Source organism: Erinaceus europaeus, chromosome 14 (assembly GCF_950295315.1).
Source record: "Erinaceus europaeus chromosome 14, mEriEur2.1, whole genome shotgun sequence".
Taxonomy (NCBI): Eukaryota; Metazoa; Chordata; class Mammalia; order Eulipotyphla; family Erinaceidae; genus Erinaceus; species Erinaceus europaeus.
The window spans coordinates 440,943-467,809 of record NC_080175.1 but is presented as its reverse complement, the minus strand read 5'-3'; the positions used below and the strand labels follow the sequence as shown (position 1 = coordinate 467,809).

The 26,867-nt window shown below is 64.6% G+C and overlaps 1 protein-coding gene across 6 annotated transcripts in view; it reads right to left on the bottom strand.

Moving 5' to 3' along the window:
• CFAP46 (cilia and flagella associated protein 46) overlaps nt 1–13,839 on the bottom strand; it is a 46,839-nt gene extending 33,000 nt beyond the window's left edge. For 5 of the 6 annotated variants that reach the window (XM_060171039.1, XM_060171042.1, XM_060171040.1 and 2 more), the window contains exons 1-22: nt 13,764–13,839; nt 13,356–13,480; nt 12,643–12,774; nt 11,772–11,836; nt 10,903–11,067; nt 10,709–10,832; nt 10,334–10,428; nt 10,020–10,130; nt 8,699–8,798; nt 7,392–7,490; nt 5,705–5,895; nt 5,330–5,558; nt 5,076–5,196; nt 4,842–4,965; nt 4,379–4,509; nt 3,551–3,675; nt 3,163–3,296; nt 2,560–2,772; nt 1,926–2,091; nt 1,488–1,637; nt 548–655; nt 72–238 (exon numbers count right to left, since the gene is read on the bottom strand). In XM_060171039.1, the coding sequence (XP_060027022.1) occupies nt 72–238; nt 548–655; nt 1,488–1,637; nt 1,926–2,091; nt 2,560–2,772; nt 3,163–3,296; nt 3,551–3,675; nt 4,379–4,509; nt 4,842–4,965; nt 5,076–5,196; nt 5,330–5,558; nt 5,705–5,895; nt 7,392–7,490; nt 8,699–8,798; nt 10,020–10,130; nt 10,334–10,428; nt 10,709–10,832; nt 10,903–11,067; nt 11,772–11,836; nt 12,643–12,774; nt 13,356–13,480; nt 13,764–13,812 (2,924 nt within the window). In that variant the 5' untranslated portion in view covers nt 13,813–13,839. Of the gene's footprint in view, nt 1–71; nt 239–547; nt 656–1,487; nt 1,638–1,925; nt 2,092–2,559; nt 2,773–3,162; nt 3,297–3,550; nt 3,676–4,378; nt 4,510–4,841; nt 4,966–5,075; nt 5,197–5,329; nt 5,559–5,704; nt 5,896–7,391; nt 7,491–8,698; nt 8,799–10,019; nt 10,131–10,333; nt 10,429–10,708; nt 10,833–10,902; nt 11,068–11,771; nt 11,837–12,642; nt 12,775–13,344; nt 13,481–13,763 lie in introns of those variants that run through there. The other variant, XM_060171043.1, reaches the window with a different exon arrangement.
• Nucleotides 13,840–26,867: the final 13,028 nt, after the last annotated feature.

The window sequence follows — 26,867 nt, the reverse complement described above, 5'->3', positions numbered from 1 at the left end:
TGCCCTGAGCCTGCAGGGACCTGCAGAGACGGGCCAGGGGCAGCCACCACCCCAGCTGCCCCACCACTCACGGGCAGAAGGTCTTGAGGCAGCGCACACCCATCTGGATGGCCTTCTGCGAGCACTCTATGGTGAGCTCGTGGTCGTGGGCGGCATAGGCAAAGTGGGCCAATCGCGCCAGCGCCTGTATCTCCACCACCCGATCCGGCCAGCTGCACTCAGAGGCCATAGCCGCCACCTGCCAGGCAGAGCAGAGAGGGGTCACTCAGGGTCCCAGCAAGGGACAAGCCCAGGGCCTCCTAAGAGAGGCCACAGGGCAGGACATGTGGGGCAAGGCTCACAGGGCATGGGTCACTGTGCTGGGGTTATAGGGTAGGGGTCACTGAGCTGGGCAGGGGTGCCAGGGCAGGCCCTCTGACCCTTCCTGGTGGAGTAGTGGGAGTTCAGGACTGGCCAGAGCCCAAGGGATGCCCACAGGACACCTGGAGAACAGTGACATCGGGTGACAGGGGAGGCGACCCGGGGGACAGCGTGGCCAGTGACCTACCTGGCTTAGGGGTGGCACAGTGAAGTCCATGAGGCCCAACCCATTGCAGGAGTACATCTCCAGGGCCATGAGCACCCTGGTCACCGCACTGATGTCCTCACTGATGCCCTGGGGAGAGGCAGCAGTTAGACTGGGAACTGAGAAGGGTGGGGGGGGGGCAGGGGATGGGGCTGGGGGCAAGGTGGTGAGGCAGAGGGAGAAGAAAGGGGGCTGGAGAGGTGGGGGCAGCAGACAGCTGGCCTAAGCCCCTTTCAGGGGGCAGCCCGGGGCACTGGCAGAGCCACAGAGGGCACAGGGCCTTCTCTAGCCTGCTGCACTGTGGCCTCGGGCCGACCAGCCATGATGCAGGACCCCTCCCCACTGCCACCACCCTCGAGGGCCCAGTGCCCCACTGCTCTGTGAGGTCCTGGCCCTCTGCTCTGAGGCCCCGCCTCCCCCACACCCACCACATCCACCCTGGGGCTGGTCTGGGCATGCCTCCACCATGGCCACTGGAGTGTCCCCAGGGTGGGCACTGTCTCTAAGGTTCCAGAGGCTCAGGGACATCAAGGCCAGCAGGTGTCTGAGGGAGGGTCTGGCTGCCTTTCCCTGGGGAGGCCCAAGTTGAGGCATCTCCTCTTCTGTCATCATGGACACCCCCATCAGCCACACTGGAGTGCAAAGTCTGCCCAGCTCTCCCTCAAAGCACAGCAGGGAGGATGCTGACACGATCCCGTCCACTGCCCATACCCCAGAGGACACCTGCCCCTGTCCCAGCCCCACTGGCACCTGCCCCCTGTCCCACCCTGGGTGGCACCTACCCCATCCCACCCCTGGGTGGCACCTTCCCCCGTCCCACCCCCGGGTGGCACCTGCTTCTCTGTGCCCAGCCCCGGGTGGCACCTTCCCTCTGTCCCACCCTCGGGTGGCACCTTCCCCCTGTCCCAGCCCCGGGTGGCACCTGCTCCTCTGTGCCCAGCCTCGGCCAGATCTGCTGCTGCAGGAGCTGCTTGGCCTTCACCCAGGTGGCGACCAGCTGTTGGCGGGTCTGTGTGGGCACCACGTCCTCGGCCAGTGTCCCATTGGTCTGGTTCAGGGCAAACTCACACACCTGGAAGGCGCATCCCTCAAGATCAGCACCTCTCAGGGTCCAGGGCACCTGTGGCTGCCGTGAGGGGTCTGGCAGTCAGACACAGCACCCCGGGGCTTCTCAGGCAGCCAGCGCCTGTCCTCAAAGTCTGGCTGTGGAGCCCTGCCCCCATTAGCGCCGGCACTGGGTGGCACGTAGGGATGGGGCTCCATGCATGGAGTCTGCGTGACTCCTGCCCTCTCCCAGTCCCAGGCCTGTCCCCCAGCATCTAGCGTCCCTGTCCTGAGGTCCGGAGGGCCCAGGGCTCACCTCCACTGCGGTCCGCACCTCGGCGGCTGCCTCGGCATCCAGTGGGGCGTGGGACTGGTTGGGCCGCCCTGCTTTCCGGGCCCTCTCGGGTGCTGGGGCTGGGACCCAGTTGATGAGCAGCCCCTGAGCCAGCATGTTGCAGAGAGTCACCAAGACCACCGGGTCTCTGCAAGATTGGCAGACAGGCACAGGCTGGGGATGTCAAGTGGGCACGGGCGGCCGTGGCCCTGGACAGTCCACAGCAGGGCCACTAAGGGGCTCTCGTGGGACACTATGGTGACTGGGATCCTGCTGCTGCCTCCACAGGGGTCAGGAAGCACTAGGAACCCCACTGGACAGCAGGAGCCTGAGGGTCGCAAGGATCCTGCCAGGACCTCAGTGCCCGTCTCGCCTCCTCCTCCTCACAGAAGCCGCCAGCTTTTGTATTTCTTGTGCCCTGCCAGGACCTCCCAGGGGTGCCCATCCCCACCCCCGCTGCGGGCCTCCCCCTTGACAGCAGGACAGGGTCCCACATAGCCAGGCCCAGCCCCGGCCCACCCCAGGCCTTCCCTCCCCCACCGTGAAGCCAGGCCCCGGGCCCGCTGGCACTCCCCACCCCGCACATGATAGCAGCAAGGCCGGCACAGTCACCCACCCGCTGTGACCCATGGCACGCATGACGCCCAGCAAGTGGTAGAGGGCATCCACGAGCTCTCGGTGGCGCCGTTCACAGACCAGGTGGTGGTTGTGGTTGAGCAGGTAGACCACGGCGTTCTGTACGATCCAGTCCTCCCGCAGCTCCCGCCCGATATCCGCCGCACGCAGCCAGCTGTTCATGGCCAGCTGCGACAGGCTCTCGATCCAGGCCCTGTGGACACCCACTCAGCTGCCCTGCCCTGCACCCAGCCAGCCTCTGGAGCCCCGCTGGCCCCGCCTGTTCTACTCAGGCAGCCACCCTGCAGAGGGCATTTCCGCCACTCTGCCCACAGGGCTTATGCACCAGGCACAGAGGGCAGGACCAGGGGCTCTCAAAATGGAGTCTCCACGGCAGGGTACCCAGGCCAGGGCGAGGAGCATCGGTAGGGATGGGAAGGGGAGGGGAGGGGAGGGGGGAGGAGGGGAGAGCAGGGGAGGGGAGAGGAGAGGAGGGGAGAGCAGGGGAGGGGAGAGGAGAGGAGGGGAGGGAAGAGCAGGGGAGGGTGAGGAGCGTGGGGAGGGCAGGGGAGGGAGGGCAGGGCGGGGCCGTGGTGCTGCCCACTTGTACTGCAGCCACTCTGCGTTGTCCTCCGCAGGCTCCACAGTGTATCCAGCTGAGTGCTGACTCAGGTCCTCGGGGGGTGTGGGCTGGTCGTTCAGCTCCACCCCTTCTGACCGCAGCAGCTGCACAGTGGCCTGCAGGGGACACAGCCAGGTCCCCACACCCTCTCCCTCAACACTTTCTTCTCCAAAGCCCCCCATCGGCTAACACAGCAGTGACAGAAGTGACCATGGTGACCAGCCCTTGCTCCTCAGACCCCCGCCCCTCTCGCCTCTGCCCCCACTGGTGTTTCCCCCACAAAGTCGTCACCACCCAGCATTGCTACCTGCCCGTGGCCTACTCAGAAGGGGATGGAGAACGTGGCTGCCCCAGGCTGCCCCTCACACACCTCGGCCTGGATGAAGCCCACCTCCGCAAACTTGCGCTTGAGGCTGGAGGACAGCGGCTCGGGCAGGGTGACCTCTGGTGGCCCCCAGGTGTCCTGCGTGGAGCCCTCCGGTCTCCGCCGCTTCCCTGAGGGAACCGAGTCAGAACAGCACCTGCTCGGCACACGGAGCGCCAGGTGGGCCGGCCTCCCCTGGGATGAGGCCCATGGCGACCGGTGTACTCAAGGCCAGCAGCAGCCTGGGCTCCCAGGGTTCCTGGGCAGAGACCCCACACAACCACCCAGCAGGGAGGAGCTGCCAGCCTCAGCACTCAGGTTCCTCAGCTCTGAAGAGCCCAACAGGCACCCCCAGCTGAGCCGCCCTGTCACGCACCAGGAGCCACGCACAAGGCACCTCCCATGGGCTCACCGACTGATGGGGCCAGAGCCGCCCTGAGGGGACCTGCCCCGGCCAGTGAGGCCTGGCACCCCGAGTCCGATAAGCTGGGGACCAAACCGGCCATGGCACAGCGACACAGGCCGGGGCAGCCATGGGGCAGGGCCACCAGACAGGGTATGATCAGTGTTCTGGGGAGACCTGCCCTGATCTCGGTGCCTGCAGGACACAGTACATCTGCATCCAGCTGCAACTCCCCAGGACCATGCCACCCTGGGGACCACTCTGCCTGGGGCCCTCTCTGCCCGAGGACATGCTACCCAGAGACCACACCACCCAGGGACCACACTGACCAGGGACCACAATTCCTGGGGATCACGCCACCAGGGATCATGTCACCTTGAAAGCCCTGGCCAGCAGCCCCAGTGTGAGCCTGCCTGGGTGCGGGCACCCACCTTTCTTGGCCCTCACGGCCTTCTTCACCTTGGCATTGTCATACAGCAAGCAGAAGCGGCACGCCGTCCTGCACACATCCCACACATGCTGCTTCCGGGCCACCTTGGCCAGCTCTGCCCAGATCTGAATCCTGCTCAGGAGGATGGGGGCACGAAGGACAGGAAGATGGGGGTGTATGGGGGTGAGGTCAGGTCAGGGCCCCCAGGATACATGGGGCAGAAGGTTGGGGGGCTCAGGACCTCCAGGGCATATGGGACAAGAGGACCCTGTGGTGGGACTGGGTCAGGACCCCTGTGGCACATGGGACAGGAGGATGGCAGGGAGAACCGGGGTAGGGCAGCAGCCTGGGGACCCACCGCCTGCACCCACAGTCAGCTCTCTGACGCCATCCCCTTGGCCGGGTGCCACGGGCCACCATGTGTGACCAGGGGCGACGGGCCCGTGCCCAGCTCCCGCACTCACCTCTCCCGGTCATTCTTGTTGCCCAGACGGCGCAGGTGGCCGGAGGCCTTGTCCACACAGACTGAGTGATGCCGAGCCTTGGCGTACAGGTGGGTGAAGCGGCTGCGGTGCTTCCCGATGGACACTGGGGGAGGGGGAGGGAGGCAGCCTGCCCTCAGGCCCGGCTTGGGCCACGGAGCCAGGGGACCGGGGGTCCTGAGGCGGGCCGGGGGCTGGCCAGGATGGACAGCTGACCTTTGGCCTCATTCTCGCCGTCCAGCACGATCTGGAAGGTGTCGGGGGCCAGGGCCAGGCCCGCGTTCACCAGCAGGGCCCGCTTCTTCCTCACGCTGTCTTTGGCGATGGCCTTCTTGGCCTGCGGGAGGGCTGGGTTGGGGCCACCCGCTGCCCGGCGTCCTCCCCCTGCGTCACTGCTTGACCGCTGGCACCCCTGCCCGCCTGACAGCCCACCCCACGGAGCCCACCCCTCCTCTGCTGCCTTCGCGCACCTGCTCGATGGCCAGGGTGGCGCGGTCCTCGGCCCGCTCGGGCGACTGGTAGAGCACGGTGCACAGCTGCAGGCGGTTGAGGTCCATGTGCAGCTTCTCCTGGTAGCGGTGCTGGCTGTCCAGCCGCAGGGCCTTCTGCAGGTGCTCCATGGCCGGCTCCAGCCGGTCCTCGTCCTCCTCCAGGCATGCCAGCTCCATGTGCACTTGGCAGCGCAGCAGCACCATGAGGCTGCGGAGGGTGCGGGCTGCTATATGGGCCCTCCTGAGGGGCTGCGGCGGGGAGAGCTGCGTGGGGGGCGTGGGCTGGAGAGGGGCGGGGAGGAGGGCTGGGCCCAGGCGCCCCTGTGGAGTCCCAGGAGGCCGGCGGGCGCGCACCTGTCCATCTTCTCCAGGATCTGGGCGATGGCCGCGAGGGACCGACGCAGGCGACTGCGCAGGCTGAACTGCAGCAGCGGCAGACACAGGTTCCACTGCGTGGCGCACACCACGTGGATGACGCGGGGGTCGCCCAGCCGCACTGCCCGCTGCAAGGTCAGGTCCAGCCTCTGGATGATGCTCAGCTGGGCCTGCACCGGACACAGGCCAGCGGAGGGGTGGGGCGAAGGGCGGGGCGGAGGCAGGGCAATGGGGCTGTGGGGGAGGTCGAAGGGTGGAGTGGGGCAGAGGGATTGTAGGTGGGGTGAGAGGGGTCAGAGGGTGGGTAAGGGGCAGGACAAGGAGAAGGGGCGGAGCAAAGGGTTGTGGGCGGGGCAAGGGATGGGTGGGGTGAGACAGGGCTGGGGATGGGCGGGGCAATGGGTGTGGGCGGGGCAAGGGATGGTGGGGCGAGGCAGGGGTGGGGATGGGCAGGGCAATGGGTGTGCACGGGGTAGTGGATGGTGGGAGGGGCGGGGCAGCATGAGTGGGCGGGGCAATGGGTGTGGGCGGGGTAGTGGGTGGTGGGAGGAGCGTGGCAGCAGGAGTGGGCGGGGCAATGGGTGTGGGCGGGGTAGTGGTGGCGCGAGGGGCGTGGCAGCAGGAGTGGGCGGGGCAATTGGTGTGGGCGGGGTAGTGGTGGCGCGAGGGGCGGGGCAGCAGGAGTGGGCGGGGCAATGGGTGTGGGCGGGGTAGTGGGTGGTGGGAGGGGCGGGGCAGCATGAGTGGGCGGGGCAATGGGTGTGGGCGGGGTAGTGGTGGCGCGAGGGGCGTGGCAGCAGGAGTGGGCGGGGCAATGGGTGTGGGCGGGGTAGTGGTGGCGCGAGGGGCGGGGCATCAGGAGTGGGCGGGGCAATGGGTGTGGGCGGGGTAGTGGGTGGTGGGAGGAGCGTGGCAGCAGGAGTGGGCGGGGCAATGGGTGTGGGCGGGGTAGTGGTGGCGCGAGGGGCGGGGCAGCAGGAGTGGGCGGGGCAATGGGTGTGGGCGGGGTAGTGGTGGCGCGAGGGGCGTGGCAGAAGGAGTGGGCGGGGCAATGGGTGTGGGCGGGTAGTGGTGGCGCGAGGGGCGTGGCAGCAGGCGTGGGCGGGGCAATGGGTGTGGGCGGGGTAGTGGTGGCGCGAGGGGCGTGGCAGCAGGAGTGGGCGGGGCAATGGGTGTGGGCGGGTAGTGGTGGCGCGAGGGGCGTGGCAGCAGGCGTGGGCGGGGCATGGGCGAGTGTGGCGATGGTCGGGGTGGAGGGCAGGCAGATGTTGAGGATGCAGGACAAGGCCAAAGTCAGGTGGAGGGGAGTGGAGTAGGCAGAACTGGTGCACCCTCGGGGCTGCTCCCCTTCCCTTGAGGACAGACCCCTCTGGGAGGCCGGCCCCCCGCTCTTGGGTGTGGAGGGCCCTGATGCTGGGCAACCTTGGGCAACCCCTAGGCTCATGTCCTCCCAGACTCCACCCACGCCCTGCTGTCCCGGCCCTGCAGGCTGACCCGCTCTCCTCATGCCCGGGGTGGAGGGTGCTTCCTGGATGAGGCCACAGAGGGTCCTCACCCAGGACAGGCCCCAAGCTCCAGCTAGAGCAGCCCCAGACCTCCTGGAGAAACCAAGGCAGAGCCCAGCTGGCCAGCGGTGCGGGCGGCTTGGTGTCCACCCACCGCTCACCTCCACGGCCGACCGCAGGAAGCCCTGTACCCGGTGCTCCAAGCTGAGGGCCTCCAGTTCACACTGCAGGCAGTCCTCCTCCAGCAGCTTCCCGGGGTCCTGTGGACCAGAGCTGTGTGCTCGGCCAGCAGCAGCCTCAAGGGCCGCCCGACATGCACTCCCCGGGGCAGGCACAGCCAGGGCACCGGGGGAAGCTCGAGGCTGGTGGAGCGGGACTACAGTGCCTCTGTCCCTCTCTCCCTATCTCTCCCTCTAAAAGAAGAGGAATGAACCTCCTTGAAGTGATGGATGGAGTTGAGGGAGCGCAAGGGCCCTGCTGGTATGTCGGGCACAGTGCCTGAGACGGAATGAGCACATCTCCAAAAGCTGCAGAGACCAAGAAAGCCAGAGCCCATCTGTTCCACCGTCTGAAGGGGGCCGTGGGCTGAGGGTGCTGGCCATCAGCACTGAACGCCACAGGGACTGGCTTCTGGGAAGAGGCACTGGGCCCCCGGCGTGGGGGCGGGCCTACAGGACCAAGGAGGCTGGGTGACTGGCGGGGAGGCTTTTTTGGGAGCTGGGGCTTCACGCACATGGGTCCCCATCACCCCGGGCTGCTGTGTTTCATCCAGAGAAAGAAGAGAGAAGGAAAGACCCCAGAGCAGTCCCTGACACCAGGCATCTCCTGGGGGGGGGGGGCGCAGACTCACACCTGGGTGGGCAGGTGGGTGGCCAGGCACCCCACCTAGGAGGGAGCAGGTGCCTGGGCCTGTCTCATCAAGTCAGTGAATAGGTTCTGTGAACGTTGCCCAGTGATCCCACATCAGTGAACTCATCTCAGGAAAAGTCCTAAATGCAGAGCCAGGTGGTGGCACACCTGGCTGAGCACATGTTACAGCGTGCAGACACCTGGGTTTGAGCCCTCAGTCCCCAACTGCAGGGGAAAGCTTCACACATGGTGAAGCAGGGCTGCAGGTGTCTCTCTATCTCCCCCTCTTCTCTCTTCATTTCTGGCTGTCTCTAAAGATAATAAAATTTGTTTTTAAAAGAAAGAAAATTCTGAAACGCAGATGAAAGTATTCGGTGCAGAGTGTTCGTCGCAGGGCAGGAGAGGGGAGAGAGGACCCTCAAACAGGACAGGAGAGTTAAGTTACAAACGGAAACCCTGAAGAGTGTCATGCAGCCCTAAAGGCGGATCACACAAACGCCTTGTGGCTACAGGAGAGCAGTGTCCTCAGCCCCAAACTCCCAGCCTCACAGCTGTTGGAGGTCACGCATGGAAAGGCCACCCGCAGGGCTGTGCGGCCCAGACGCCCCACCCTCCTCACCTTGCCTTCCATCTCCTTCAAGTCAGCCAGGCAGTCAGCAGCGACCGCCCCGCACTTCAAGGTCAGAGAAAGTCGAGCCAGCTCAAACAGCAGCAGGATCCTGGGAACACAGTTGGCGGGGCAGAGGTGACAGGAAAACGGGGCGGGGCAGGGACTCTACGTTTGGCCACATTCTGCCCACCTGTGCTGACAGTGACCCCAGAGATATATGTGAGCCCTGTCTCTCTCCACCTTCCTTGGGGACAGTCACCTGCCCAGGAGGCCTGTCTGCTGTCACAGGGGCACAGAGGTGGGTGGCAGGACCTCCAGGGAAAGACAGGTCTGTCCCCTCACCCGGGGGTCTGAGAGAGTGCCTGGAAGCTGACCACCACTAGGTGTCCCCACCAAGCCGAGGACATCACTCTTCCCTAGGCTGAGCGCAGCCACACACCAGGCGGAGGGGGTGGGAGTCTCGGGACACCCCCCCCCCCCGTCACAGCATGAGGGACACGGGCCTGTCACACTGGATGGAACGTGAGGCTGGCAGTGGGGAGGGGGGCTGGCATGGTTCTGAGGATCAGGGGAGGACAGGTATGGCAAGTGAGTGTCAGCAAAGGGAGCCCTGCACTCACACCGGAGCCTCCCCTGGCTGGAACCTGCAGCCTGAGCCTCGGGCTGGCCTGTAGCCCCAGCGCAGAGCTATTTTTAAAAGCTCAGGAGGTCAACAAAGCCATGGCAGCAGTGAGGGTGGAGTAGAGAGCTTCCCCACATTGTCAAGAATAAAAGGACTGTCCTCTGCTTTTAAAAAACTGGGCCAAAAAAAAAAGAAGGAAAATTCCCAAGAGATGCCAGCAAGAAGTTAAAAAGTGCTCACACCCACAGTCAGGTGGAAGGGTCCCCCCTCCAGTGACCTGGACAGCCTGACTGACACGCCCCCAGAAACAGCGTCCCCTCACCCCGGCGTGTCCAGACACGCATGGTCCCCAGGCCCCCGTGCACCCCCCAGACACATGTGCTGCCCTTTGCGCCTGCGCTCCCCCAGCTCTGCGCCCCCCAGTCCCCACTCAGCACCCCTCTCCTTCCCAGGACGTCAGTGACCGGCTCTGCGATGAGCTGCCTGTAGACATGGCACCCAGGGAGCCGGGCGCAGGGTCCCACCACCCCCCAGGGGACGGAGGACACCAGCCAGGACAGCACTGACCCGGCGGGTGGCCAGTCGGCCCTCGGCAGGACGGGGGGAGGGGTGGTCACTCATCAGCAGCTGCCCTCTGGCCCCCCGAGTGTCTCCTGGGCTCATCCCGGAGTGGGGGGCACAGGCCCAGCTCCGCAAGGGGACACTCACTTCTCCTCACACGCGGAGGGGACACTCTGGTGGTCGTACAGACGCAGGTGCTGGTAGGTCTTCTCCAGGGACTCGCTCACGCCCTCCGACAGCTCCTTCTGCTCCAGCTCCCTGGGGCCCAGCTCCGAGTCTGCCTCTAAGGACCCTCACCCCCGGATGCCCCCTCTTCCCACTCAGGACCCCAGACGCAGAGCCGGCCCTCGGGGTGTCCCCTAGGGTGTCTGCCGGGGGGAGGGGCCGCCCCCCACAGCCGCCCCCGCAGGCCACGCTTCAGAGCCCCCATAACGGTGCGGACCAGAGGGAGGGCCGCTCACACTTTGAGGCGGTTCATCCGGAAGGTGACCAGCAGGCCAGTGGACTGCTTCCTCTCCTCCCACAGCTGGGCCTCGCTCAGGAGCTCATGCCGCACCTGCAGGCCCGCCCAGGGAGCTCAGTCACGGTGCCACCCAGGGTCCCCACGGGGCTGGGTCACGGTCGCCCCCCGCCTGCCCTGCCCTGCCGGTGGCCTGCTCGGCCAGCTCTGGGACTGGACTCGGGGCCGGGCCAGGGGCCGCTCAGTCATGCTGCGCTGGCCAGCTGGGAGGTCCTGAGGTGCTGGAGGCGGCTGTGGTGAGCGGGGCGCTCTCTGACCCCCTGCCGGGGCCTGTGGGTGCCGGGTGCCCGCCCCCACCTCCACCCCCGCAGCTCACCATGACGGCAAACATCTGCAGGTACTTGTGGGGCACCTGGGCCTTGATGAACGGGGCGGCCGTGGCGCACAGCCTGCCGGCCTCGTCGCTCCTCCCCGCCTCCAGGTAGCACGTGAGCAGCTCCCTGGGGGGTGACAGCGACCTGAGCCCCAGCTCCAGCCCGCGGTGCCACCCTGGAGACGGCCCTGACTCACAGCGTCAGCTCGGCCCGCCAGTCCACGGCCTCGTCTTCCGTGAAGTTGAGCACGGCCACCATCTGTGCCAGGCTGGGGATCAGGTGGTGGTGGTAGCCCGGCTTGAGGAAGGGCCGCACCATCTGCCAGTACAGCACTGAGGCGTTGTACACCAGGAAGTGGTACCTGAGGACGCAGGGTGTGGCCACGCCTGTCCAGGGTACAGAGCCCCCCACTGGGGCCAGCGACCCCAAATACACCACAGGCAAGGCCTCGGTGGCTCCCAGCGGGCGGGCACCCGGGAAGGCCCACGGGGGGGTGAGGGGACTGGGCGTAGCGCCCTGCAGAGGCTCCTGTGTCACCAGAGTGACTGCCGGGAAGGCCGCCGTAGCCCCAGAGTGCTCTCCGTGTGGCGCGTGGCCGTGCCATCGCTGCCCCGGCATGAGCAGTGAGGAGGCCGCCGCAGTGTCCACAGCTCCCCTGGCCTGGCCACAGCACAGTGACAGGCGTGTTCACCTGCCACCAGGAGCAGAGGTGACAAGAACGGACAGCCCCCCACAGGGCACAGAGGGCCCTCACCACAACCAGTGTAGGCAGAGCAGAAGGGCCACGGGGACAGTGGGGACACTAGGGACACAAGGAGAGAGGACAGAGGGGACAGTGAGGACAGAGGGGACATGGGGGCAGAAGGCACAGAGAGGCATGGAGATAGTGGAGAAAGTAGGGACAGAAGGGACATAGGGACAGTGAAGACATTGGAACTGAGGTGACAAAGGTGACATGGGATAGTAAGGACAGTAGGGACAGGGAACAGTGGGGACAGTGGGGACAGAGGGGACGAGGGGCAGTGGGGACAGAAAGATGCAGTGGCAGAAGGGACGTCCGCCTACCTGGGCTCCCCCTTGGCAAAGTTGATGGCCTTCATGTACTGGGTGACACAGTTCTCAAACTCCTCCTAAGTCACAGGGCCAGTGTGTGGGGGGGGCAAGCCCCAGCTCCACCGCCATAAGCCGGCCTCCAGCTCCGCCCCCAGCCCCATGTCCCCGCCCCCGTCCGCAGGCTCCGCCCCCAGCCCCAGGTCCCCGCCCCTTCCGCAGGCTCCGCCCCCAGCCCCAGCTCCCCGCCCCCGTCCTCAGGCTCCGCCCCAACCCCAGGTCCCCGCCCCTTCCGCAGGCTCCGCCCCAGCCCCAGGTCCCCGCCCCTTCCGCAGGCTCCGCCCCCAGCCCCATGTCCCCGCCTCCGTCCGCAGGCTCCGCCCCCAGCCCCATGTCCCCGCCCCCGTCCGCAGGCTCCGCCCCCAGCCCCAGGTCCCCGCCCCTTCCGCAGGCTCCGCCCCCAGCCCCATGTCCCCGCCCCCGTCCGCAGGCTCCGCCCCCAGCCCCAGGTCCCCGCCCCTTCCGCAGGCTCCGCCCCCAGCCCCATTTCCCCGCCCCCGTCCTCAGGCTCCGCCCCAGCCCCATGTCCCCGCCCCTTCCGCAGGCTCCGCCCCCAGCCCCAGGTCCCCGCCCCTTCCGCAGGCTCCGCACACAGCCCCATGTCCCCGCCCCCGTCCGCAGGCTCCGCCCCCAGCCCCATGTCCCCGCCCCTTCCGCAGGCTCCGCCCACAGCCCCAGCTCCACGCCCCCGTCCTCAGGCTCCGCCCACAGCCCCAGGTCCCCGCCGGTCTCCTGCCCGCGCCCCTTCCTGTCCTCACTCGGCCCGTGTGACCTGGGGGCGGTGGCCGGGATGGGGGTGGCGGGGCAGGTGGCCCGGGGTCCTCACCAGCCTGTCCGTGGACGTGGGGGCACACAGCTGGGCCCTGCACAGGTGCGCGCGGCCCCGGAACTGGGTGACCGGCCCCTTGGCCTTGAAGTACATCTGCAGGCAGTCCTCGCTCACCTGCGGCTGCCCCATCTGCGGCGGGCGGGCGGGAGGGACGGCACCACGCCCGCACCTTCAGGGCCCGCCCGCACCTGCCCCGCACCTGCCCCGCACCTGCCCCGCACCGGCTCCGCACCGGCCCCGCACCTTCAGGGCCTGCCCCGCACCGGCCCCGCACCTGCCCCGCACCTGCCCCGCACCTACAGGGCCTGCCCCGCACCGGCCCCGCACCGGCCCCGCACCTGCCCCGCACCTTCAGGGCCTGCCCCGCACCGGCCCCGCACCTGCCCCGCACCGGCCCCGCGCCGGCCCCCGCACCTTCAGGGCCTGCCCCGCACCTTCAGGGCCTGCCCCGCACCGGCCCCGCACCTGTCCCGCACCTGCCCCGCACCGGCCCCGCACCTGCCCTGCACCGGCCCCGCACCTTCAGGGCCTGCCCCGCACCTGCCCCGCACCTGCCCCGCACCTTCAGGGCCTGCCCCGCACCGGCCCCGCACCGGCCCCGCACCGGCCCCGCACCTTCAGGGCCTGCCCCGCACCGGCCCCGCACCTGCCCCGCACCTTCAGGGCCTGCCCCGCACCGGCCCCGCACCGGCCCCGCACCGGCCCCGCACCTTCAGGGCCTGCTCCGCACACAGCACGAAGAGGTCGGGGCTGAAGCTCTCGGTGGGGTCGAGCTCCGACTTGCCCAGGTCGGCCGACTTGATGAGCCGGTAGGCTCTCTGCAGGGCGGCGGCGTCTGGGGACCGGGCCGGGTCACTGCGCGCCGGGGTGGCAGGTGGGCGCGAGTGGCACCCGGAGCCGGCGGGGGTCGGCCGGGCTGGGCGGGGGTCCTGAAGGGCTGCGGGTTCTGGAGCCCGGGGCGGCGTGTCAGGGGCTCCCGGGGGGGGGGGGCGGCGTGTCAGGGGCTCCGGGGGGGGGGGGCGGCGTGTCAGGGGCTCCGGGGGGGTGGGGCGGCGTGTCAGGGGCTCCCGGGGAAGGGGGCCCCGGGCGAGGTCCCGGGCTGGGTGAGGGGCGCCCACCCTCCTGGCTGTCGGCGCGAGCCAGCTCCTGAGTGATGACCAGGTCCATGGCGGAGGTCCCGTCTGTCGGGTCTGTCCGTTTGCTCCGCAGGAGCAACTACCGGTTGCCTAGCGACAGAGACGCGCATGCGGGGGTGGGATCAGGAGCCCGGGGAGAACTGTGGGCGTGGCTAGGGCCGGGGGCGGGGCTTAGGGTGGGTGGGTTTGAGGTGGAGTCAGGGCTTTGTGGGCGGGCTGGGGGCGGGGCTGGGGAGGGACCCACGCGGGGCTTTGGTCTCTCAGCTAGGGTCTCTCCTCAGACCAGGGTCTCTCCTCAGACCAGGGTCTCTCCTCAGCTAGGGTCTCTCCTCAGACCAGGGTCTCTCCTCAGACCAGGGTCTCTCCTCAGACCAGGGTCTCTCCTCAGCTAGGGTCTCTCCTCAGACCAGGGTCTCTCCTCAGACCAGGGTCTCTCCTCAGCTAGGGTCTCTCCTCAGACCAGGGTCTCTCCTCAGCTAGGGTCTCTCCTCAGCTAGGGTCTCTCTTCAGACCAGGGTCTCTCCTCAGCTAGGGTCTCTCCTCAGACCAGGGTCTCTCCTCAGACCAGGGTCTCTCCTCAGCTAGGGTCTCTCCTCAGACCAGGGTCTCTCCTCAGACCAGGGTCTCTCCTCAGACCAGGGTCTCTGCTCAGACCAGGGTCTCTCCTCAGATCAGGGTCTCTTCTCAGACCAGGGTCTCTCCTCAGACCAGGGTCTCTCCTCAGCTAGGGTCTCTCCTCAGACCAGGGTCTCTCCTCAGACCAGGGTCTCTCCTCAGCTAGGGTCTCTCCTCAGACCAGGGTCTCTGCTCAGACCAGGGTCTCTCCTCAGACCAGGGTCTCTCCTCAGCTAGGGTCTCTCCTCAGCTAGGGTCTCTCCTCAGACCAGGGTCTCTCCTCAGACCAGGGTCTCTCCTCAGCTAGGGTCTCTCCTCAGACCAGGGTCTCTCCTCAGACCAGGGTCTCTCCTCAGCTAGGGTCTCTCCTCAGCTAGGGTCTCTCCTCAGACCAGGGTCTCTCCTCAGACCAGGGTCTCTCCTCAGCTAGGGTCTCTCCTCAGACCAGGGTCTCTCCTCAGACCAGGGTCTCTCCTCAGACCAGGGTCTCTCCTCAGCGAGGGTCTCTCCTCAGACCAGGGTCTCTCCTCAGCTAGGGTCTCTCCTCAGCTAGGGTCTCTCCTCAGACCAGGGTCTCTCCTCAGCTAGGGTCTCTCCTCAGACCAGGGTCTCTCCTCAGCTAGGGTCTCTCCTCAGCTAGGGTCTCTCCTCAGACCAGGGTCTCTCCTCAGACCAGGGTCTCTCCTCAGCTAGGGTCTCTCCTCAGACCAGGGTCTCTCCTCAGCTAGGGTCTCTGCTCAGACCAGGGTCTCTCCTCAGACCAGGGTCTCTCCTCAGACCAGGGTCTCTCCTCAGCTAGGGTCTCTCCTCAGCTAGGGTCTCTCCTCAGACCAGGGTCTCTCCTCAGACCAGGGTCTCTCCTCAGCTAGGGTCTCTCCTCAGACCAGGGTCTCTCCTCAGACCAGGGTCTCTCCTCAGCTAGGGTCTCTCCTCAGCTAGGGTCTCTCCTCAGACCAGGGTCTCTCCTCAGACCAGGGTTTCTGCTCAGCTAGGGTCTCTCCTCAGACCAGGGTCTCTCCTCAGCTAGGGTCTCTCCTCAGACCAGGGTCTCTGCTCTGACCAGGGTCTCTCCTCAGATCAGGGTCTCTCCTCAGACCAGGGTCTCTCCTCAGACTAGGGTCTCTCCTCAGCTAGGGTCTCTCCTCAGACCAGGATCTCTCCTCAGACCAGGGTCTCTCCTCAGCTAGGGTCTCTCCTCAGACCAGGGTCTCTCCTCAGACCAGGGTCTCTCCTCAGACCAGGGTCTCTCCTCAGCTAGGGTCTCTCCTCAGCTAGGGTCTCTCCTCAGACCAGGGTCTCTCCTCAGACCAGGGTCTCTCCTCAGACCAGGGTCTCTCCTCAGCTAGGGTCTCTCCTCAGACCAGGGTCTCTCCTCAGACCAGGGTCTCTCCTCAGCTAGGGTCTCTCCTCAGACCAGGGTCTCTCCTCAGACCAGGGTCTCTCCTCAGCTAGGGTCTCTCCTCAGCTAGGGTCTCTCCTCAGACCAGGGTCTCTCCTCAGACCAGGGTCTCTCCTCAGACCAGGGTCTCTCCTCAGCTAGGGTCTCTCCTCAGACCAGGGTCTCTCCTCAGACCAGGGTCTCTCCTCAGCGAGGGTCTCTCCTCAGACCAGGGTCTCTCCTCAGCTAGGGTCTCTCCTCAGCTAGGGTCTCTCCTCAGACCAGGGTCTCTCCTCAGCTAGGGTCTCTCCTCAGACCAGGGTCTCTCCTCAGCTAGGGTCTCTCCTCAGCTAGGGTCTCTCCTCAGACCAGGGTCTCTCCTCAGACCAGGGTCTCTCCTCAGCTAGGGTCTCTCCTCAGACCAGGGTCTCTCCTCAGCTAGGGTCTCTGCTCAGACCAGGGTCTCTCCTCAGACCAGGGTCTCTCCTCAGACCAGGGTCTCTCCTCAGCTAGGGTCTCTCCTCAGCTAGGGTCTCTCCTCAGACCAGGGTCTCTCCTCAGACCAGGGTCTCTCCTCAGCTAGGGTCTCTCCTCAGACCAGGGTCTCTCCTCAGACCAGGGTCTCTCCTCAGCTAGGGTCTCTCCTCAGCTAGGGTCTCTCCTCAGACCAGGGTCTCTCCTCAGACCAGGGTTTCTGCTCAGCTAGGGTCTCTCCTCAGACCAGGGTCTCTCCTCAGCTAGGGTCTCTCCTCAGACCAGGGTCTCTGCTCAGACCAGGGTCTCTCCTCAGATCAGGGTCTCTCCTCAGACCAGGGTCTCTCCTCAGACTAGGGTCTCTCCTCAGCTAGGGTCTCTCCTCAGACCAGGATCTCTCCTCAGACCAGGGTCTCTCCTCAGCTAGGGTCTCTCCTCAGACCAGGGTCTCTCCTCAGACCAGGGTCTCTCCTCAGACCAGGGTCTCTCCTCAGCTAGGGTCTCTCCTCAGCTAGGGTCTCTCCTCAGACCAGGGTCTCTCCTCAGACCAGGGTCTCTCCTCAGACCAGGGTCTCTCCTCAGCTAGGGTCTCTCCTCAGACCAGGGTCTCTCCTCAGACCAGGGTCTCTCCTCAGCTAGGGTCTCTCCTCAGACCAGGGTCTCTCCTCAGACCAGGGTCTCTCCTCAGCTAGGGTCTCTCCTCAGCTAGGGTCTCTCCTCAGACCAGGGTCTCTCCTCAGACCAGGGTCTCTCCTCAGCTAGGGTCTCTCCTCAGACCAGGGTCTCTCCTCAGACCAGGGTCTCTCCTCAGCTAGGGTCTCTCCTCAGACCAGGGTCTCTCCTCAGCTAGGGTCTCTCCTCAGCTAGGGTCTCTCCTCAGACCAGGGTCTCTCCTCAGCTAGGGTCTCTCCTCAGACCAGGGTCTCTCCTCAGCTAGGGTCTCTCCTCAGCTAGGGTCTCTCCTCAGACCAGGGTCTCTCCTCAGACCAGGGTCTCTCCTCAGCTAGGGTCTCTCCTCAGACCAGGGTCTCTCCTCAGCTAGGGTCTCTCCTCAGACCAGGGTCTCTCCTCAGACCAGGGTCTCTGCTCAGACCAGGGTCTCTCCTCAGACCAGGGTCTCTCCTCATACCAGGGTCTCTCCTCAGACCAGGGTCTCTGCTCAGACAGGGTCTCACCTCAGACCTGGGTCTCTCTTTAGACCTTGGAGCCTCCTCAGACCATAGTGTCTCCTCAGACCAGGACAGTCCTCACTGGGGCCCCTTTCTCTCCTGGTTCCCGCTCTCCCTTGGCCCCGCCCCCTGCTTCACGCCCATCAATTCCGTCCCCTCAACAATCCCTCCCTCCAGCCATCCCATCACCCGGCCTTGTCCCTCCCCTCACTCGGCCCCGCCCCCTTTTGAGCCCACCCTCAATAACCCCCCTCACTCTGGCCATCCCATCACCCGTCCCGCCCCTCTCGGCCCCGCCCCCTCTCCGGGCCCCGCCCGCTCTCCCGGGCCCATCCCCTCGCCGGCCCCGCCCTTGTCCTCGCTCCTCTAGGCCCCGCCCCCTGTCCGGATCCCGGGACCGCCCCTCTCCGGAACCTATCCCCTCGCCGGCCCCGCCCCCTCACCAATCCCCTCTCACTCGGGCCATCCCATCACCCGGCCGGCTCCTCTAGGCCCCGCCCCCTGTCCCCCCCGCTCCTCTAGGCCCCGCCCTTGTCCGGGCCCGTTCCCTCGCCGGCCCCGCCCCCTCACCAATCCCCTCACTCGGACCAGCCCATCACCCGTCTCGGCCCCGCCCCCTGTCCGGCCCCGCCCCGCTGGAGCCACAGCCCTTCGCCCCTCACTGCCCACCCATCGCAGGCACCTGGGACCGGGGTCCCCTGAGCTGTGCTGAGATCTGGGTGACAGCAGCCTCCCCACTCAGCTGCAAAGCCATCAGAGGAGAGACTTAAGGTGATGGCTTGTTTTTCAATATCGAACTCAGGCATAATATATTTTTTTTTAGATTTTATTTATTCATGAAGATAGGAGAGAGAGAGGACCAGACAGCACTCTGGTACATGTGCTGCCGGGGATTGAACTCAGGACCTCATGCTTGAGAATCCAGCGCTTTAGCCACTGCGCCACCTCCCGGACCACAAGCAGAATTCTTTAAACAGGCAAAGCGGGTAGAAATAAATGCAGATACCGCACCCAAGTAAAAGACTCTGGGGTGGGTGGGTGGGGAGAATACAGGTCCATGAAGGATGATGAATGACACAGTGGGGGTTGTATTGTTAAATGGGAAACTGGGGAATGTTATGCATGTACAAACTATTGTATTTCCTGTTGAATGTAAAACATTAATTCCCCAATAAAGAAATCAATTTAAAATAAAAAAAGAAAGAAATGCAGATACACGGAGAGAGAGAAATATCCTGAGATGGGACGTCGGCCAGCAGGAGTCCTGGCGTGTGTAGCTGAGTGACGACAGTCACGGAATCTGACCGGCGCCATGTCAGATCACAGGCTGGCACCGTAACTGCAGGGCGCATGCCAGGGCCCAGCTGCTTCCAGACACTCCTTCTCAGAGACGAAAGGTAAGAACATAGTATAAAAAGCACCTGTGGGCTGGGGAGACAGCAGGCTGGTTCTGCAGACACTTTCACACCCGAGGCTTCAAAGGCCCCAGGTTCCATCCCCAGCACCACCCTGAGCCAGCGCTCAGCAGGACTCTGGGGAAGCAGAAACAGAGACCAAGCACAAGCACAAAAGCCAGATGCCTGCCGGGGCCCGGGTGCAGCTCCCCCAGCAGGGTCCTGCCAGGGTCAGGAAGCTCCCTGTTCAGCCCCTGCAGGCCAGGGCAGAGCAGGGGCCGCTGCGTGCTCTCTCACCTCTCTCCTTTTCTCTCCCTCAGAAATCAAATACTGAGAAACATGGGCTGGGAGGGTGGAGGGGGCCGTGCGGACCCTGGAGCCCCCACAGCAGCTGGACGCGTCTCCGGCTGTGCACGTGGGAAGCCGCCATTGTGGTGGACTGTCGGGAGCAGGCTGGGGCCAGGCCGGTGCACACGTGAGCCCCCAGCACACACTCCCTGTAGTGGTTGATGCCCGAAACCCAACAGTGGGGTTCCGAGTGGGGGCCTGTATCGGGGAGCCTTGTGGAGACCGTGCAGGGGGTGGCGAGACCTGGAGACATGCTGGGGACCAGGGTCCTGTGCTCCCCCACTCAGGTGGAGGTGGAGACCCCAGTGTCCACCAGAGGGCAGCAGGCACGAGCCAAGGGAGGGCACCTGCGGCTCACCGGGAGAGAGAGACCACGGGGACAGGCCACAAGAGGAGGGAGGGGATGGGGAATAGAATAGCGTCCACGGGAGGACAGTTTGGGCAGAGGGGGCCACATGCCAGGAGAGGGGGCCACATGCCAGGCCACAGGAGGGGAGCAGAGGCCACAGGGGACAGAGACAGTGGGGCGTCCACCGCAGGAGGGGGCCAGCGCTGCCAGTCCCCCCATCTGCATCAACCTCAATCAGTCTGATCCTTAACAGCTGGGTCTCAGCCAGCGAAGCGGCCTGCTGGGCATGTCCTGGGTTTGAGCCTGGCCGCTTTTGCGCTCATGGAAGCTTTGGTGCTCTGCTTCTTTCACTCCCTCTCTCCTTGTCTCCGTCTCCATCTAAAAACAAACAAACAAAAAAATCATGTCTCCACCTCACCCTCAGTTTCTCTCCATCCAATCAAATAAAAGAAAAATATAAGCAAAAAAAAAAAAAATCCACTGAAGTGATGGGGATGTGTGTAGCCACAAAGCCCAGGCAATAGCCCTGGTGGGGGTAGGAAGAAGAAAATACTGAACAAACCTCGGCCAGCGGGGCGGTGAACAGGGGACCTGAAGACCGGGAATGACAGGGACACGAGACACGGAAGAACAACAGCAAGACAGGTTTCTGATCAAGCTGCAAAATTGTATTGTGTTCACAGGCATGTTAAGGCTCTGGGAAGGGGAGGGAGATGCTGGAGGGGGAGGAGGGAGAGCAAACTTCAAAGTGGAATGTTCCTGGCAACAAATGGCCGAAACCATGTTTGTTACCACAACTATGTGTTGTCTCACTTGCTTACTGATAAATGGTTTACCTGAGGGGAATTGGCCTGCCCAGGGGGGAATTAACACTTGTCTCAAGGGATTCCATTGTTTCAAAGCTTATCAAGCAGAGAAATGGTTCCTGGCAAACAAGAGGTTTGGGGCTCATGTCACCATGGCCCAGGCAGCTCCTGCACAGGAGAGAGAGACACTCCTAACAGGTGTCTGGGGCTCCCGCTAGAGTCTCTGTCCGAGGCCCCAGGGACGGTCTCTGTCCATGAACACAGGGAGGGTCTCTGTCCATGACCACAGGGAGGGTCTCTGTCCATGGCCCCAGGGAGAGTCTCTGTCCGAGGCCCCAGGGAGGGTCTCTGTCCATGGCCCCAGGGAGGGTCTCTGTCCATGACCACAGGGAGGGTCTCTGTCCATGGCCCCAGGGAGGGTCTCTGTCCATGACCACAGGGAGGGTCTCTGTCCATGGCCCCAGGGAGGGTCTCTGTCCATATCCCCAGGGAGGGTCTCTGTCCATGGCCCCAGAGAGGGTCTCTGTCCATATCCCCAGGGAGGGTCTCTGTCCATGGTCCCAGGGAGGGTCTCTGTCCATGACCACAGGGAGGGTCTCTGTCCATGGCCCCAGAGAGGGTCTCTGTCCATATCCCCAGGGAGGGTCTCTGTCCATGGTCCCAGGGAGGGTCTCTGTCCATGACCACAGGGAGGGTCTCTGTCCATGGCCCCAGAGAGGGTCTCTGTCCATATCCCCAGGGAGGGTCTCTGTCCATGGTCCCAGGGAGGGTCTCTGTCCATGACCACAGGGAGGGTCTCTGTCCATGGCCCCAGAGAGGGTCTCTGTCCATATCCCCAGGGAGGGTCTCTGTCCATGGTCCCAGGGAGGGTCTCTGTCCATGACCACAGGGAGGGTCTCTGTCCATATCCCCAGGGAGGGTCTCTGTCCATGGTCCCAGGGAGGGTCTCTGTCCATGGCCCCAGGGAGGGTCTCTGTCCATATCCCCAGGGAGGGTCTCTGTCCATGGTCCCAGGGAGGGTCTCTGTCCATGACCACAGGGAGGGTCTCTGTCCATATCCCCAGGGAGGGTCTCTGTCCATGACCACAGGGAGGGTCTCTGTCCATGGCCCCAGAGAGGGTCTCTGTCCATATCCCCAGGGAGGGTCTCTGTCCATGGTCCCAGGGAGGGTCTCTGTCCATGACCACAGGGAGGGTCTCTGTCCATATCCCCAGGGAGGGTCTCTGTCCGTGGCCCCAGGGAGGGTCTCTGTCCGTGGCCCCAGGGAGGGTCTCTGTCCATGGCCCCAGGAGGGTCTCTGTCCATGGCCACAGGGAGGGTCTCTGTCCATGGCCCCAGGGAGGGTCTCTATCCTAGGCCTCTGGGAGGGTCTCTGTCCATGGCCCCAGGGAGGGTCTCTGTCCGTGGCCCCAGGGAGGGTCTCTGTCCATGCCCCAGGGAGGGTCTCTGTCCGTGGCCACAGGGAGGGTCTCTGTCCATGGCCCCAGGGAGGGTGCCAGCCCAAGGTCAAATGAGATGCTGGGTACAGACCCACCAGCCAAGGGCACGTCCCGAAGCCCTGGGAGTGGGGGACTGTTTGGGATTCTGGACCAGACTCCTGAATAATGAGCCCTGGGTCCTGCTGTGAGTGATTTTCGAATGATCATTTGCATATCGTGATTAATCAGCCCTGCCCCTCTGAGCTGGAGGAGGGAGGAGGTCTTTCCACCCCGGGGTGGTGTCTGGGGGTGACCTGGCACAGCTGGGCTCAGGAGACAGTGGGCAAGCATTAAGGCTGACCCAAGGGGAGAAGCCCCTCAGACCACGGGGACTTGTAGAACTTCTCCAGCAAGGGCTCCAAAAGGTCCCCCAAGTTCTAGGGTGGTTCTCTACCCACAGGTTAGCCCCCACTGCCATCCAGCTCACAGGGCCACACCACTGGAGGTGGCCAGCCTTCACCCTGAGTCCCGTCAGCATGGCCTTGAGCCTGGGGTGAGGCCCTGCAGGCCAGCCGGTGCTTAGGGTGCACTCGGGCTACTGCTCCCCCCACACACACACTCTGGGACCCCTGAGCCCAGAGCAGCTGCTGCACCCCCACTGGGACCCCCACCCTGAGCCCGGAGCGCCACAGTTACCCTCAGCACATGGCCCGCGGCCTGAACAGGGGTTCTGCTAGTGACCAGCACCCACTGGGTCCCACCTCTGACCAGCAGGCCACAAGGGACACTCGGGTGACCCCCACCCAGGGGAACCCAGCACGTTCCTCTCCTGCCCTGCCCGGGGGGTGCTGGGTGTGTAAATAGGGGACCAGCCCCCAGGCTGCCCTGAGCTCACCCCCTGCTCCTACAAGGAGGAGGAGGCATAGGGGTCCCTGAAAGTTACCAAGAAGCAGAGCCCTGACCACAGTGCACCCCAGACTCAAGGGCCTGGCTCCAGAGACGTGAGCAGGGACAAATGATGCCACAGTCCCCAGAGACGCCAGCGGGCCAAGGTGCTGGCGTGTCACATCCCTGATGTGCATGTGTCCTGGTCTGCAGACGTGTCCTGAACATGCACATGTCTGTGAAATTTCCACTTCTCTGTCCTGGGTGCACGTGAGTGGGTGTTACTGGGTGCCTCCCCCACAAATCTGCCACAGATATTTGCAGGGGTGTGTGCCCCGTCCAGTGGGGGGATGTGGGAGGCTGCCCCCGCCTCATGGCTCCCCAGTGCATCAGTCTGTCTGTCTGTCTGTCTGCCTTTCTGTTGTGGTCTGCTTTGTTCCCACTTCTTGACTCCTGTCTCTTTCCCCTGCCCCGCAGGGGACATGGCGAGCACAGGCCCAAGGCCACCCGGGCCAGATGAGACGGCACGTCGGGGTTGTGAGGCTGGGGCATCACGGTCAGAGTGTCGTGGCTGTGAGGATGGCGCTGTCTGGCCAGTAAGCTGCTTACAGCCGGGCCTTTCTTCACAAGAGCAAAAACCATCAAGAAGCAATCAGCCCCTGGGGAGCACGTTCACCTGGCTAGACACAGCCACGTGCCCGGGAGCTCAGGCACGGACTCCAGCCGCAGCTCCACTTCACGGGCAGTGAGCTGGCTCGGGGCCCTGCCTTTCTCCCTCTAAGCCCCCCCTACACGTAGGCAGACACGTGCCAGGCAGTGACCCACCCCTCGGAGCCGGCGGGCTGCCTGTGGGGTGGGGTTGGTCTGGCCCAGCCAGGTGGCAGAACTGAGTGTCTCTCTGCTCAGTCTCCCCATTGCAGAGTGAACAAACACGGCCCTGAGACAGGGACTGTGCAGACACCAGGCTCCAGACGTGATGCTGGCAGCACAGAACAAAGGAAGGGCAGGTGATGAGGGTGTGAGGCCTCAGGTCCTCTGAAGGCATGGGCGCCAGACAGTCAGTGCGGGGGACCAAGACCCCAGACTGGCAGCTGCACCCACACGCTGGTGCACACGAGCTGTCACCCACAGGCACACACATGCTCACACACAGGCATACAGCACAGACTCACGTGTGCTCACACACACATGCACACGGCACAGGCTCACGTGTGCTCACACACACACACACGGCACAGGCTTACGTGTGCTCACACACATGCACACGGCACAGGCTCATGTGTGCTCACACACACGCACACGGCACAGGCTCACGTGTGCTCACACACACACAGCACAGGCTCACACGTGCTCACAAACACACACGACACAGGCTCACGTGTGCTCAGGGTCCCTGTGTCCTGCTCTCGGTATACCAGCAGCGACCACTTAGCAAGGCCTCTAGGGACATCCTAGCAGCCTAGCCTCTGCCAGTCACGCGTACAGAAAAAGCGACTGGCTGAAAAAATTAGAGGTGGGAAAAATTAAAGGAGTATTTTTAGGCTTCAGAGTCTTAGGAAGAAGGTTCTCAACACAGCTCACGAGAGCAGAGAACAAACCTCAGCTGAGTGTCCCCTCAGCAATCTCCTCACCTGCCCAGAGTCCCCTCAGCCATCTCCTCACCTGCCCAGAGTCATATCAGCCATCTCCTCACCTGCACAGAGTCCCCTCAACCATCTCCTCACCTGCCCAGAGTCCCCTCAGCCATCTCCTCACCTGCACAGAGTCCCCTCAACCATCTCCTCACCTGCCCAGAGTCCCCTCAGCCATCTCCTCACCTGCACAGAGTCCCCTCAGCTATCTCCTCACCTTGTGTCCAGCCAGCTGCAGTGGAGTAGGATCCAGGGTCAGTGGTGGGAGGCTCCTCAGAGAGGCAAGGAAATGGGGTCCTCCTAGGAGGGCTCACAGGACCGACCAGGCCCACAGCCCCATGGACTCCAGCCCTTGGGCCTTGTGCTCCTGAACTCAACCATCAGCCCCCACAGCCTGCTGGACAGCACCCCCACCACAGACACACACACACACACACACACACAGCCTGCTGGACACACACACAGCCTGGTGGACACACACACACACAGCCGGCTGGACACACACACACACACAGCCTGCTGGATACACCACACACACACACACACACACAGCCTGCTGGATACACACACACACAGCCTACTGGATACACACACACAGCCTGCTGGATACACACACAGCTTGCTGGATACACACACACACACACACACACACACATCCTGCTGGATACACACACACATATAGCCTGCTGGACACACACACAGCCTGCTGGACACACACAGCCTGCTGGACACACACACACACGGCTGGCTGGATACACCACACACACACACACACACACACACACACAGCCTGCTGGATACACACACACACAGCCTACTGGATACACACACACACAGCCTGCTGGATACACATACACACACACACACAGCCTACTGGATACACCACACACACACACAGCCTGCTGGATACACACACACACATACACACACACACACAGCCTACTGGATACACACACACACACACAACATGCTGGACACCCCTCACCCAGCTCCCAGTGTGCAGAGCAGTGAGAAGCCCCCACCCCACCCGCCCAGGCAATCTGCCCCACTGCTCCCCACCCCTGCCCTCAGGGAGAAGGGCCCCATTTCTGTGCCCTAGGGATGGCAGCATGTGGGCTCCAAGCATCCACTGCAGGGGAAGGGCCTGAGGAACCTGAAGGGGCCACTCCTAACCCAGGGGCCTCTCCCCTGCCCAGCTGTCCTGCTGGTGCCTGAGGAAGCAGAAGCGGCCATGGTGCTGGGCAGACAGGATGAACAGGGCCCTGCCCACACCCAGCACCCACTGTCACCAGGGGTCTCAGCCCACCTCCCGGTCACCCCCTCCACGGACCAGAGGGGGCACCGACCCCAGCAGAAACTTCCTGAAGTCAGACCCACACTGGCATTGTACAGTGGACCCCCTAGGACAGCTGGCATCAGTCTCGTCAGCCTGGCAGAAGGGGGACCTTGGGCCAGGGCGGGTTCTGTGGGGCTCCCATCCCTGAACTATGGTTCTCCCTTTCCCAGGACGTGAGCCCTTGGGGCACCTGCTTCCCCCAGTCTCAAGAGCATCCACCCAGGAGGGGGAGCTGGGTGAAGAGTGGGGGTCCTGGGGGCTGGAGAGCTGGGAAGCTGGGAGTCTGGAGACTGGGGGACTGGGTGAAGGACTTGGGGGGTTGGGGGTTGGGGGGCTGAAGGCCTGAGGGACTGGAGGCTGGGAAGCTAGGGGCCTGGGAAGCTGAGGGGCTGGGGGTTGGGTGCTGGGGCCTGGGGAGCTTGAGGGACAGGGGGACTGGGTTCTGGGGGCTGGGGAGCTGGGGGTGGCTAGGGGCTGGGTTGCTGGGGGGCTGGGGGGCTGGGGACTGGGGGCTTGGGAGTGGGGAGCCGGGGAGCTGGGGTGGCTGGGAGATTGGGTGCTTGGCGACTGGTGGTGTGGGGCTGGGAAGCTGAGGGACTAGGGGTTGGGAATGGGGGCTCAGGGCTGGGGGCCTGGGGAGCTGAGAGGTTGTGGGCATGGGGAGCTAAGTGTCTGGAGCCTGGGGGCTGGGGAGCTGGGAGCCTGGGGAGCTGAGAGGTTGGGGGCCTGGGGAGCTAAGTGGCTGGAGCCTGGGGGCTGGGGAGCTGGGAGCCTGGGGAGCTGAGGAGCTGGGGGACTGGGTGTTGGGGGCTGTGGGCTGGGGAGCTGAGGGACTGTGCGTTGAGAGCTAGGGGCTGGAGTTGGGGGCCTAAAGATCCAAGGGAATAGGGGGCTGGTGGTTGTGGAGCTGGAAGGCTAGGGTGCTGGGGGCTAGGGGGCTGAGGGGTGGGAGCTGGGGACCTGGGGCTTGGGGGCCTGGGGAGCTGAGGGGCTGGGGACTGGGGTTTGGGGACTGGGGTCTTGGAGGCTGGGTTCCTGGGGAACTGAGGTCTGGGGGCCTTCAGACCTGAGGAGTTGAGGAGCTGGTGGACTAAGGGTTGGAGGATGGGCCTGGGGAGCCGAGGGGTTTGAAACTGTGGGGCTGTGGGCCTGGTGGCCTGGGGGACTGTGGGCTGGGGGCAGATGGCTGTGTGCCCAGAAGGATGGATTCCGTGTTGTATATCGAAGTGGGCTTTATGGAGGGCTGAGGAGACCAAGGAAGGCCTGGGGCCTGGGGCCTGGGG